The following is a 12,089-nucleotide window of genomic DNA, read 5'->3' as shown; positions in this document are numbered from 1 at the left end:
GAGTGAGCTCTGAATTGTTTTAGTGAATACAATGAACCCTCCATCTTCAAAATCTAAAGCAAATTGAGATACATCTAGAACTACATACAATCCTACACATAAAGCATGTCCATAGTGTAGGCTTGTATGTATATATATATAATGGATGAGGTTATTCAGAAGGGTGCAATATCAACTCTTTAGACTCACTTTTCTAGATTCAGTGATGTAAGAAGGGATTTGTATCTGCTAGAACCAGTCCAGGCTCTACTGTTCATTCTGCCTTTGTATACTTTCTCTGACCCCCTTGGGAAAAGCTGCTTTCAAAGATGTGTTTTCGTTGTCACATTCAGTGACCCTAAAGTTAGTTTACCTAACCAGGATGAGAGTCATTCAGTGATTAACAATGTGACTAAAACATTTCAGGGTGGCCGTACTGAAAAATCATGTTCTGCCTGCTGTTAAGGAAGAGATGAGGGTGAGAAACATTCTGAGGGATCAAGATCAGAGTGTAGAGGAGGGGTGAGGCCCTGCATTTGCATCTTACTTTGAGCAGTCATCCAGAGCCCTGGAACAGTGTGCTGACGCTAATATTCCTCTGGGTTCACTGTTTTTTCTGATCTTCAGCAAGATTCACAGGTCATACTGTGACAACAGAGCCTGAAGACCTACAGAGTTTTCCAGAAGAGTAAGAATTTCCCTGCTGTGTGGAACTCTTTTCATTGTATTAATGGGCAGTACAAATGTGGCTTAGGCAGTCTTAGATTATTCAATTTGAAGGAATTTGCTATTAGAGGCTAGATACTAAGTTGTGAAATCTTCGCAAAAGACCCTCAAAAATGAGTTTTTTGTTTTTGTTTTTTTTTTTTTAATTAACTTTATTTGGCAAGTATGCTCCTCCTGAAGAAAGTCCAGGGGTAAATGAAGGGGAGAGGGAGTAACACCATTTTTTTAGTGTATCCTGTATACAAGGTGCTCTATGGGCCAACTCATCATCACCAACTTAGTTATGTGAGGTTCTATCATGTTTGTTATACATATAAAGACTTCAAATGGCAGGAGATTGCCACAGTAAGTGGGAGAGCCAGGATTTGAACTCAAGTTGATGTGGCTTTAAAGCCAGGAAGCCATAAAGGTCCATTCCAGCTTTAACATGTACAGTTCTTTTCCTGAAAGAAGGATGACACAAGATTGTTTTGGGAGGATGTTAAGATCAGTATATGCATGCTAGGCAGTTAGTAAAGTATTTCCCCACCTTAGGTTTTAATGACGTGCATCACTTTGTCTGTGGCCCCAACCTACTTCTCCAGGTTTACCTCTCACCATACCCTTCATGCCTCATCCTGTCCAGTGGAACTCTCCCTATTCAATAAACATTCCATGACCCTGTATAGTTCTGAAGCTTTGTAATACATACTCCTCCCTTTGCCTTGACTGCTTTCCTCCATTTTTTTTCTACTTAAAAGTTCCTCCTCATTCTTGAACATCCAGATGAAATATGCCTTCCTAACACAGTCAAGAAAGTTATTTATGATCTCTTCTGGGCTCCCTTGACACTTTGTTCCTAAAGCTTTTCAAATGATGTTGCAGTGAATCTTTGTATTCACAAAGGCCTTCTCTAGTGGCTTTTGACTTTTTTGAAGACTGAGACAATGCATTATTGATTAAATTATACCTGATATTTTTTGCTGTGCCTGGAATATGACATGTGATCAAGAGAGGTCTGATGAATAAGGGGAAGTGTGAATGAATAGAGCAGCATATGACTTCTCTAAAAAGGAGAAAGTTGAGAAGTATTGAGTTCAAAGGATATGGGTCTTAAGCACTGCTGTCTCTTCCCCAACCTCAGCATCTCTATTTTCTGACCTTTTACCTACTTTGTTATCTCACATTTTCATCTGTTATCTTTTGATTCACTTCTGAACCATCATGTCTATTTCCTAACCTATTCATAAATTTACACTGTAGCTCCTTTTAAAACTGATAATTTCCCAAACAGTATCAGCAGAGAGGAAAGATGTGATTATCTTTGCTTTCACAGTGACTTTGGAGATCCTGCTGATTTTTTGCTGTTATTTAATGGGGGTTGGAAAGATGTCCATTATTGGAGGGCAGTATGATCCCTAGGGGGAGAGGCAAGTATATAAAGTGAGAAGGCCTGAGAAGGATCATGTCCTTACAATTTAACTACTGTATACAGGCTGTACCCTGCATCAAGGCACTTGGCCTAGAGGGCATGTGTGGGTTGAAATTCAGGAGACACTCCATTTGCCAAATATTGTTCTGCAATCAACCAAAGTGTGTGCCTATTAAATTTACACCAAAATACAGTATAGGGAGCAGTGAAGTATGTTGTTTATATTGGGAAATTTGCTTAATCTCTGAAGCTTCGATTTGTTTTCTAACTGTGGATACTACTTAGTCTGCTCCATGGGCTCATTTATTCCTTCATTCATTTATTCAGTCATTACAAAACCTTGCTGAATACTTAGCCAAGCATCAAAGAGCTTAAGCTTTGGAATCAGATGCCATTAAATGATGATATTTTTATATTATTATTATTATTTGTTTCCTCTGAAGTGGGTTGAAATTTCCCGAAATTCAGAAAAAAAAAAAAAAAACACCCATGGTGAATTTATGTATATAGTCACAAAACAATATAACTAGAACATAGATTTTGATTTACATATCTCAAAAAGCCCACAGGGGACTTCCCTGTCAGTCTGGTAGTTAAGACTCCATGCTTCCAATGGAGGGTGTGGATTCCATTTCTGTTGGGCAACTAAGGTCCCACCCGCCTTGCAGCACAGCCAAAAAAATAAAAATAAAAAACTCACCAGAATATTCAATACCCAACCACAGACACCCATTCCTACACCTTTGGCTAATTCCTTTTCTGGTTCCTTTTCAGATCTCACCTGTTTCAAGGCAAATGCTAAATCAAAGTCCTTCGTATTTCTGGGAGATCACAAGTTTTTATAGTCTTTGCCTTTGTTATGGAAAAGAGCCACTTTGGAGTGGAGAATGTTTATGTGTCACCAAGATTCCCCTCCAACCACACGGATAAACAGAAGGTTATTTATTTATTTGTTTGTTTTTTTTTTTTTTTTGCCATAACTCACTCTATTGTTTGAAAACTTTTGTTATTTGAGATTTTTTCATGTGATATACTTGACTAAGCTCCAGGCCAGACTCTCTCTATCTCCACTGTTCTCACCAAACCTGTTCATCTTCTGGCTTCATTATCTTGTAATGGCAACTGCCACCCACCTACCTACGTAAGTCATTGATCAGACAGTTTAGACTCCTTACTCCTGCTTACTTACCCAGCCACTTATCCCCTATTATAAATTATGTCTTCTGCTTATCTACCCCCTCTTCCTCATTTCTGTTGTCACTGCCTTATTCATGACTTCAGCATGTTCCCAGGACTCCTTCCTTCATTTGACTCTTTAAAAAAAATTTATATGGGGCCATAGCCTATTAACAATGTTGTGATAGCTTCAAGCAGACAGTAAAGGGCCTCAGCCATACAGATGCCTGTATCCATTCTGCCTTGACTAACTCTTCTTGATCTTCAGCCTTTACTTAACCAACAGGCTGGCATTTGAAAAAGAGTCCCTCTTCATGGCCATTGTCACCCATTAGCACTTTAACTGCACTTGTCTCTTTACTTTTGTACCTATTTTTCAACTTGAACCATCATTCAAATGAGAAACAAATTAAAATTTAATTTTAAATTAAAAAAAAATGTTGACAGCCCACAAAAGATGCAGTTATTACTGATGACAACTTTCCTTTTACAAACAGCTAGGTTTCCTTGTAGGTTTGGGTGTAGGGAGGGATGCTGGGCTAGAGAAGTTTCATTACCTGCAGTGGGAGGAGAGGAAGACCTACAATGATGGTAAAATCCAGAGTCCTTCACTCAGAACTCAAGACCCTTTCTCCCCCTCCTCCTTCTCTTGTCTCTTTCTTTACCTCCCACACCCTTCATCCTCTCTTCCTCCTTCCCCTCTTCTCATCCTCAAGCCATCATATCGACCAGGATTGTGTTAAGCAAAGGATGTGGCCAGGCCGGGACACCTGTTCTGCTGGTGCTTACTCACGATGTGAACCTGATCTGTATTCCACCTCTGTACACATCCTCTCTTGCCCCGCCCCAGCCTTGCCTCTGCTGATTCCACATGAGTCTTTTGGACTTGCACACAGCTCTAACCTCTTCCACACTGCAGTCTTCCAAGCAGTTGAAACACATTTTGCTATATTTCCTCTAGCCTTTTGTCATCTTTTTCCTGTCATATTGAATTTTTACCCTGATGAAGAGCTTGAGTTTCTCAGTGTCCCTCTCAGACCCTGATGTTTAGACATGAGGTGGCTTAGCATGCACCTTTGGTAATAACCATGATTTCTTTGTTCTGAATTTTCTGCTCTTGTGCATACCTCACAAGATTGTGTTTACTTCTTTTGTGGAGCCCAGAAATATTATTGACTTACTTAAATAAAACTTGGGACTTCCCAGGTTGTGCTAGTGGTAAAGAACCCACCTGCCAATGCAGGAGACATAAGAGATGCAGGTTTGATTCCTGGGTAGGGAAGATTTCCCTGGAGGAGAGCAGGACAATCCACTCCAATATTCTCATCTAGAGAATCCCAAGGACAGAGGAGCCTAGTGGGCTATAATCCATAGGGTTGCCCAGAGTCAGAGATGACTGAAGTAACTTAGCACAACTTAGCATGTAGCATGCTTCATATGCACATATTGTAATCTATATGATTAATTCTTCTTGTTGGACTTATAGGTTGTTTCTGGCTTTTCATGGGTGAGAAGATCTTTAGTTATTAGCATTGTGCATTAGTTTTAAATCATTTAATTTGAAAAAAATCAAATAAACAATATGTTCTATAATGGGAATTGATGTGCCTGTGTCTTGTATAATAGACTTACCCTCTTCCAACAACACAAGAGAAGACTCTACACATGGACATCACCAGATTGTCAACACTGAAAACAGATATATTATATTTTTGCAGCCAAAGGTGGAGAATCTCTATACAGTCAACAAAAACAAGACTAGGAGCTGACTGTGGCTCAGACCATGAACTTCTTATTAGCAAGTTCAGACTTAAATAGAAGAAAGTAGAGAAAACCACTATACCATTCAAGTAGGACCTAAATCAAATCCTTAAGTATTATTAAGTGGAATTGAGAAATAGATTCAAGGGACTAGATCTGATAGAGTGCCTGATGAACTATGGATGGAGGTTTGTGACATTGTATAGGAGAAAGGGAGCAAGACCATCCCCTAGAAAAAGAAATGCAAAAAAGCAAAACGGCTGTTTGAGGAGGGCTTACAAATAGCTTTGAATAGAAGAGAAGTGAAAAGCAAAGGAGTAAAGGAAAGATATACCCATTTGAATGCAGAGTTCCAAAGAATAGCAAGGAGAGATAAGAAAGCCATCCTCAGCGATCAATGCAAAGAAACAGAGGAAAACAATAGAATGGGAAAGACTAGAGATCTCTTCAAGAAAGTTAAAGATACCAAGGGAACATTTCATACAAAGATGGGCTCAATAAAGGACAAAATGGTTCTGTCCGGAACAGAGGCAGAAGATATTAAGAAGAGGTGGCAAGGATACACAGAAGAACTGTACAAAAAAGATCTTCATAACCCAGATAATCATGATGGTGTGATCACTCACCTAGAGCCAGACATCCTGGAATGTGAAGTCAAGTGGGCCTTAGGAAGCATCACTACGAACAAAGCTAGTGGAGGTGATGGAATTCCAGTTGAGCTATTTCAAATCCTAAAAGATGATGTTGTGAGAGTGGTGCACTCATTATGCCAGCAAATTTGGAAAACTCAGCAGTGGCCATGGGACTGGAAAAGGTCAGTTTTCATTCCAATCCCTAAGAAAGGCAATGCCAAAGAATGTTCAAACTAGGGCACAATTGCACATGCTAGTAAAGTAATGCTAAAACATTCTCCAAGTCAGGCTTCAGCATTGCGTGAACCATGAACTTGCAGATTTTCAAGGTTGATTTAGAAAAGGCAGAGGAACCAGAGATCAAATTGTCAACATCCGCTGGATCATCAATAAATCAAGGGAGTTCTGGGAAAAACATTTTTTTCTGCTTTATTGACTATGCCAAAGCCTTTGACTATGTGGATCACAGTAAACTGTGGAAAATTATGAAAGAGATTGGAATACCAGACCACCTGATCTGCCTCTTGAGAAATCCATATGCAGGTCAGGAAGCAACAGTTAGAACTGGACATGGAACAATAGACTGGTTCCAAATAGGAATAGGAGTACGTCAAGGCTATATATTGTCAACCTGCTTATTTAACTTATATGCAGAGTACATCATGAGAAATGCTGGACTGGAAGAAACACAAGCTGGAATCAAGATTGCCGGGAGAAATATCAATAACCTCAGATATGCAGATGATACCACTCTTACAGCATAAAGTGAAGAACTAAAGAGCCTCTGATGAAAGTGAAAGAGGAGAGTAAAAAAGTTGGCTTAAAGCCCAATATTCAGAAAACTAAGATCATGGCATCCGTTCCCATCACTTTACAGAAAATAGATGGGGAAACAGTGGCAGACTTTATTTTGGGGTTCCAAAATCACTGCAGATGGTGATTACAGCCATGAAATTAAAAGACGCTTACTCCTTGGGTGAAAAGTTATGACCAACCTAGACAGCATATTAAACAGCAGAGAGGTTACTCTGCCAACAAAGGTCCATCTAGTCAAGTCTATGATTTTTTCCCAGTAGTCATGTATGGGTATGAGAGTAGACTATAAAGAAAGCTGAGCACTGAAGAATTGATACTTTTCAACTATGGTGCTGGAGAAGACTCTTCAGAGTCCCTTGGACTGCAAGGAGATCCAACCAGTCCATCCTAAAGGAAATCAGTCCTAGATATTCTTTGGAAGGACTGATGTTGAAGCTGAAAGTCCAATACTTTGGCTACCTGCTGTGAAGAGCTGACTCATTTGATAAGACCCTGATACTAGGAAAGATTGAAGGTGGGAGGAGAAGGGGATGACAGAGAATGAGATGGTTGAATGGCATCACTGACTCAATGGACATGAGTTTAAGTAAACTTTGTGAGTTGGTGATGGACAGGGAGGCCTGGCGTGCTGCAATCCATGGGGTGACAAAGAGTCAGACATGACACTGTGACTGAACTAACTAACTCTTAGTAAAATTCTTTGGACAAAATGACAACTTATCTCAGAATAACTAAGGAATAATAAATGTCATTTTTGAGTGTTTAATCTGTACCAGGTATAAGAAGAAAACCTTTATTTTATCTCTGCTGGCTTTGACATCCATAGTAAGATAGAAGTATCATTATCCCAATTTCTAGATAAAGGAGCTGAGGCTCCAAGGCTTCAGCAAGCTCCTCAGGACATTTCTAGCAAGTGGTGGAGCCCAGATGCAAACCACACCTCTTTCATTCTCAAATTTGTACTCTTAGTCATTAGACTGGACACCTCAAGAAGTTTTAGAATGATTGACCACATGAATGAATGAATGAATGAGTGACCCTATGGATCAAGCTACCTTGGTATCATTATGTACTTTTCATGAGAAGGATGGAGGCTTGGGGAAGAGTTTCTGTGTAAATAAGGAAAGATGCCCCGCTCTGGGCAGGTGTAGCTATGGGCCAGGGCTTGTGCACAGAGATCATATGTTGGTGCACATTTGCCTTTCAGGGCACAGCCTGCAAACACTTTAGGCTGTAGAGAGAAAGCATCTGACCTCAGGTTCTCTAACTTCATGTTCCTCCCTCCGTCCCTAGAGTCATGCTGTTTCTCCACCACATACTCCTCTGTTCCCAGTTGGCAACAAACAATCAGGATTTCTAAGCAGGTGGTAAACAGGAAATGTTAATCATGCCTCTGAATCTATGGAGGTGTGATATGAATAACAATAGCTATGATTTAATGAAAAGTGCATCTGGTATTATGCTAAACCCTTTACAAGCTTTAGTCTCATTTCCTAATTAGATGGGTAAGGCCATTCCCATTATGCAGATGATGAAGCTGAGTTCCAGAACATTTCAGGGACTTTCCCAGGCTTATATAACCAGTATACCGCACCTCAGACTCCATGTACTCTGAGTGGCCATGGAAACCCATGGTTGTCAGAATTCTGGCACCCTTCCATTCTTCTCTAGCCTTCCTCTGCAGATTTTCTCTGAACATTCTGGATCTGCCTTCTAAAAGTCCAGGGTACATGACTGACCATGCTCAGGGTATTCATCCTTAAGACAAATCCTGAGATGTCATGGGTATTTTCCCATAAGGTTTAATTCTTCCTTGTTAACTAGAATTGGATGCATAATCATGGTCTTTCTCTAACTTCTGGGAGATAAAAACTCACCAGCAAATTACAAATTCATCAGCTGACCTGCTTTCTGCAAGCTATGTCTACCAGTTATATGCAAGGTGGTTGAAGGTACATATTTTTGCTAACACATCCTCTGAGCCGATTCTGTGACTTGTGTTAGAAAGCATCATCCATATTTTCTTTGTGTTGTGGAGATGAGATATGTGGTATTTTCCCCTCTTTTTTGCCACTTTATTTTTAAATTGGAGTATAATTGCTTCACAGAATTTTGTGGTTTTCTGTCATACATCAACAAGTATTTTTTTCCCTTTATTTTTGTTAATCTTTCTCCTGATTCTTGCACAAACGACTGTCCCTTGGCTCCTTCTATCCTCAGCTCTCTGGCTTCCTAGGGTCTTCCTGACACATGTGAGAATCCCATCATGGGCTACAAGCTCATGCACACTTTCCTAGGAAAAGGTTGAGCTTTGTTTTAAAAATATCAGATCAGACCAGAGTGGTGGGGATGTGGAAGGGTCTTCTCAGAAAGGCATTCCTCTGACTGCAGAATCAAGACGAGAAGATGGTAGAAGACCCTGATTAGACAGAGAAGTTGAGAAATTAGGGGGAAATGAGAACTGGGGGAAGAAGATGTTGCTAGTGTCAAAAAACAAAGTCTTTCTTTCTTTGCAAACTTGCCATATGCTTGTGTATTCTGTTTTTATCTGTCAGGTAATGCTCACAGAGCAGAGCTTCCTGAATCAATATTTTTCATCCTATCCTTTGAAACCAGTTGGAAAAATTATATACTAACATGAAAATGACAAGTATAACATAAAGAATATCTGTTTAAATTTCTACTCTATAATATGTTAATTTTCTGATCTTGAATTAGTTTATTTAACACCTTTTATTCTCTGTTTCTTCATATGTATAATATGGAGAAAAAGTTCCTAATTGGGCTAAAATCAACTTTATTATAGAATATTTTAGAATGGATTCCTAAATGCATTTAAGGATTGAGAAACCTCCTTCTTCAATATTAAATGGAAATTTTATTTCTAAGATCAGCTATAAAGGGCTTTATGGTAAAAAACCTATCTGATTTAAAAATTTGTCACTGTTATTTGTGTGCTCTGAGATACATTGTTTTCATGTTTTAGTATCAGTTTTTTTATCTTTAATATGGGAATATGACATCCCACTCCAGTACTCTTGCCTGGAAAATCCTATGGACGGAGGAGCCTGGTAAGCTGCAGTCCATGGGGTCGCTAAGAGTTGGACGCGACTGAGCAACTTCACTTTGACTTTTCACTTTCATGCATTGGAGGAGGAAATGGCAGCCCACTCCAGTGTTATTGCCTGGAGAATCCCATAGACAGAGGAGCCTGGTGGGCTGCCATCTATGGGGTCACACAGAGTCGGACACGACTGAAGCGCAGCAACCATTCACTTTCCTTAGAGGTGAAACTCCAGTACTTTGGCCACCTCATGGGAAGTGTTGACTCATTGGAAAAGACTCTGACGCTGGGAGGGATTGGGGGCAGGAGGAAAAGGGGACGACAGAGGATGAGATGGCTGGATGGCATCACCGACTCAATGGATGTGTTTGAGTGAACTCTGGGAGTTGGTGATAGACAGGGAGGGCTGGCGTGCAGCAATTCATGGGGTCGCAAAGAGTTGATGACGACTGAGCTACTGAACTGAACTGAACTGGTTCACTTTCTTTATGATAAGGTTTAAGTGAGGTCATGCATTTGAATGTGTCTATGTTGTCTTTGGGCTTCCCAAGTGGTGCTAATGGTAAAGAACACTTCTGCCAATGCTGGAGAGGTAAGAAATAGTTTCAATCCCTAGTTCAGGAAGATCCCCTGGAAAAAAGCATGGCAACCCACTCCAGTATTCATACCTGGAGAATCCCAAGGACGGGGGTGCCTGCCGGAATGTGGTCCATAGGGTTGCAAAGAGTTGGACACAGCTGAAGCAACTTAACACATATGATGCGTGATATTTTAGGCATCCATTGAAAGTCTATTTTTTCAGCTATTTTGGTGGAGGAGAGTTATGAGGAAAAACAGTGAAGGAAAGTGATTAAGACTGAAAGTTCAGAAAGATAAGTGTTTTGAATCTGAGATCTGCTGGCTGGGTGAACTTGGGTCAGTCACTTAACCACTCTGATTTCAGTTACTTCTTCCATAAAAGTGGGTTGTGTCACATTGAATTAACTACACAACAAAAAATAACTCTATAAAGTCTAAAAGCCTATGTCACTGTAGACTTTCAACATTGTTCAACATTTTGATGCTCGCCAGATGAGTTGCTGTCTGTTTCAGGCACTCCAGTTGTAGGAGTCTGAGAAATTTCTACTTGAATGAAGACATTTTTTCCCAGATTTTACTCACCTATTTGTAACTTTCTTCTTGTAAGACAATGACTCCATTTCAAAATAAAACAAAACAAAAAAACATAATGCCAAGAACAAAAAGCAAAACCTGAAATACACATAGTATCTACTGTCAGCATCTGAGCCCACCCCAAACCTAGTGCAAATAACAGCTAGACCTTGAGGCTTAATTAGCTTTCAATTTTTGCTGGATAGAAATCCAGAAAAATTGGTTTGGGAGGAGATGAGTGATCATGGAGCTTGAACATGTACTTGAAATGCTTTGGGAAAGACAGTCAAGGTCCCAGCCACCCAACAGCTGGAACAGAGAGAGAGAGGGCAGACTTTGAGCTCCTTACCGTGGCATCTTCCCCAGCGCAGTGGTTGAGGACCAGCCGCCCACCAGGATGCCTGTCCGCCCAGCCAGTAACATCGTAGACCTTGCGATTGATCACCAGCCACTGGTCAGTCTCCTGATTGTGTCTCTGGATCTCCTGCCAGGTGTATGTGCTGAGGCTTTTTCTGGGCAAGCTGCACTTTGCCTTTGCCTCCTGCCTTGCAGGGAGCTTAGCTCTCACACTTGCTGCTGGTTTCCCGTTTGCCTGATGCTTCGCACCCAGGTCCAGCTGGTTCTCATCCACAAGGCTCCCATTGCCCTCAGGCTTTTCTTCAAACGTCATTGTCTTTGTACTTTTAGAATTTCTGGCGTGACACCTGGAATTTCTAATTCTCACCTGAATAAACTACAGAATGACCTTTTCCCTCTCCTTTTATTCCATGAAGTAAGAAGCCTACACAGAAAACTTTTTAGCCTACTTGACTCTTGGCAAACCTGATAGTGAACTCCTTCCCAGCTTCTCACGTCTCTGTCCTGAGTCTTTTCTTTTGTCCTGATGAAGACTGTACTACCTTTCCCTGGACCCAAGAAGATTAGTCTACCTTTCTCTCTTCTCTCTCTCTGTTGGCTGATCATTTAGCAGCGTTCTTATTTATCATTAAATGTCCCTTAGTCAAGAGCTGGAGCCAATCACAGCCCAGAGGATGGTGTGGCCTGACCCCTGGGAGGAGGGGCTGGGCTCCTTCTCTGCTGACTGCCTGCACTGGCATCATTCTGGGTCAGGCTCATCAGCTCTCCCCCATTGAAAGGAACAGTTGTTTTAATTCAACACATGAGCAGAAGATTTCAAAACCTCTAGGAAGATATGAACGCCTTCTGGAATTGGGAAATGTTCTTTTGTTGTTAAGACCTGAAAGTTTCCTTTTATTCTGATTTCCTCAGTTACTGTTTTTTTTTTTTTTTTTTAATTAATTGAGAAACCTATACGCAGGTCAGGAAGCAAAAGTTTAAACTGGAAATGGAACAACAGACTGATTCCAAATAG

General features: G+C 40.5%; 1 protein-coding gene across 2 annotated transcripts in view; it reads right to left on the bottom strand.

Moving 5' to 3' along the window:
• LOC113905286 (fatty acid desaturase 2-like protein FADS2P1) overlaps positions 1 to 11,676 on the bottom strand; it is a 45,075-nt gene extending 33,399 nt beyond the window's left edge. For both annotated transcript variants that reach the window (XM_027562325.1, XM_027562326.1), the window contains exon 1: positions 11,067 to 11,676. In XM_027562325.1, coding sequence (XP_027418126.1) covers positions 11,067 to 11,387 — 321 coding nt within the window. In that variant the 5' untranslated portion in view covers positions 11,388 to 11,676. The remainder of the gene's footprint in view (positions 1 to 11,066) is intronic.
• Between the last annotated feature and the right edge of the window lie 413 nt (positions 11,677 to 12,089).

This window comes from Bos indicus x Bos taurus, chromosome 15, assembly GCF_003369695.1.
Source record: "Bos indicus x Bos taurus breed Angus x Brahman F1 hybrid chromosome 15, Bos_hybrid_MaternalHap_v2.0, whole genome shotgun sequence".
In the NCBI taxonomy this organism is placed as follows: domain Eukaryota; kingdom Metazoa; phylum Chordata; class Mammalia; order Artiodactyla; family Bovidae; genus Bos; species Bos indicus x Bos taurus.
The sequence above is the reverse complement of the archived record's forward strand: the minus strand, read 5'-3'. Positions and strand labels throughout refer to the sequence as shown.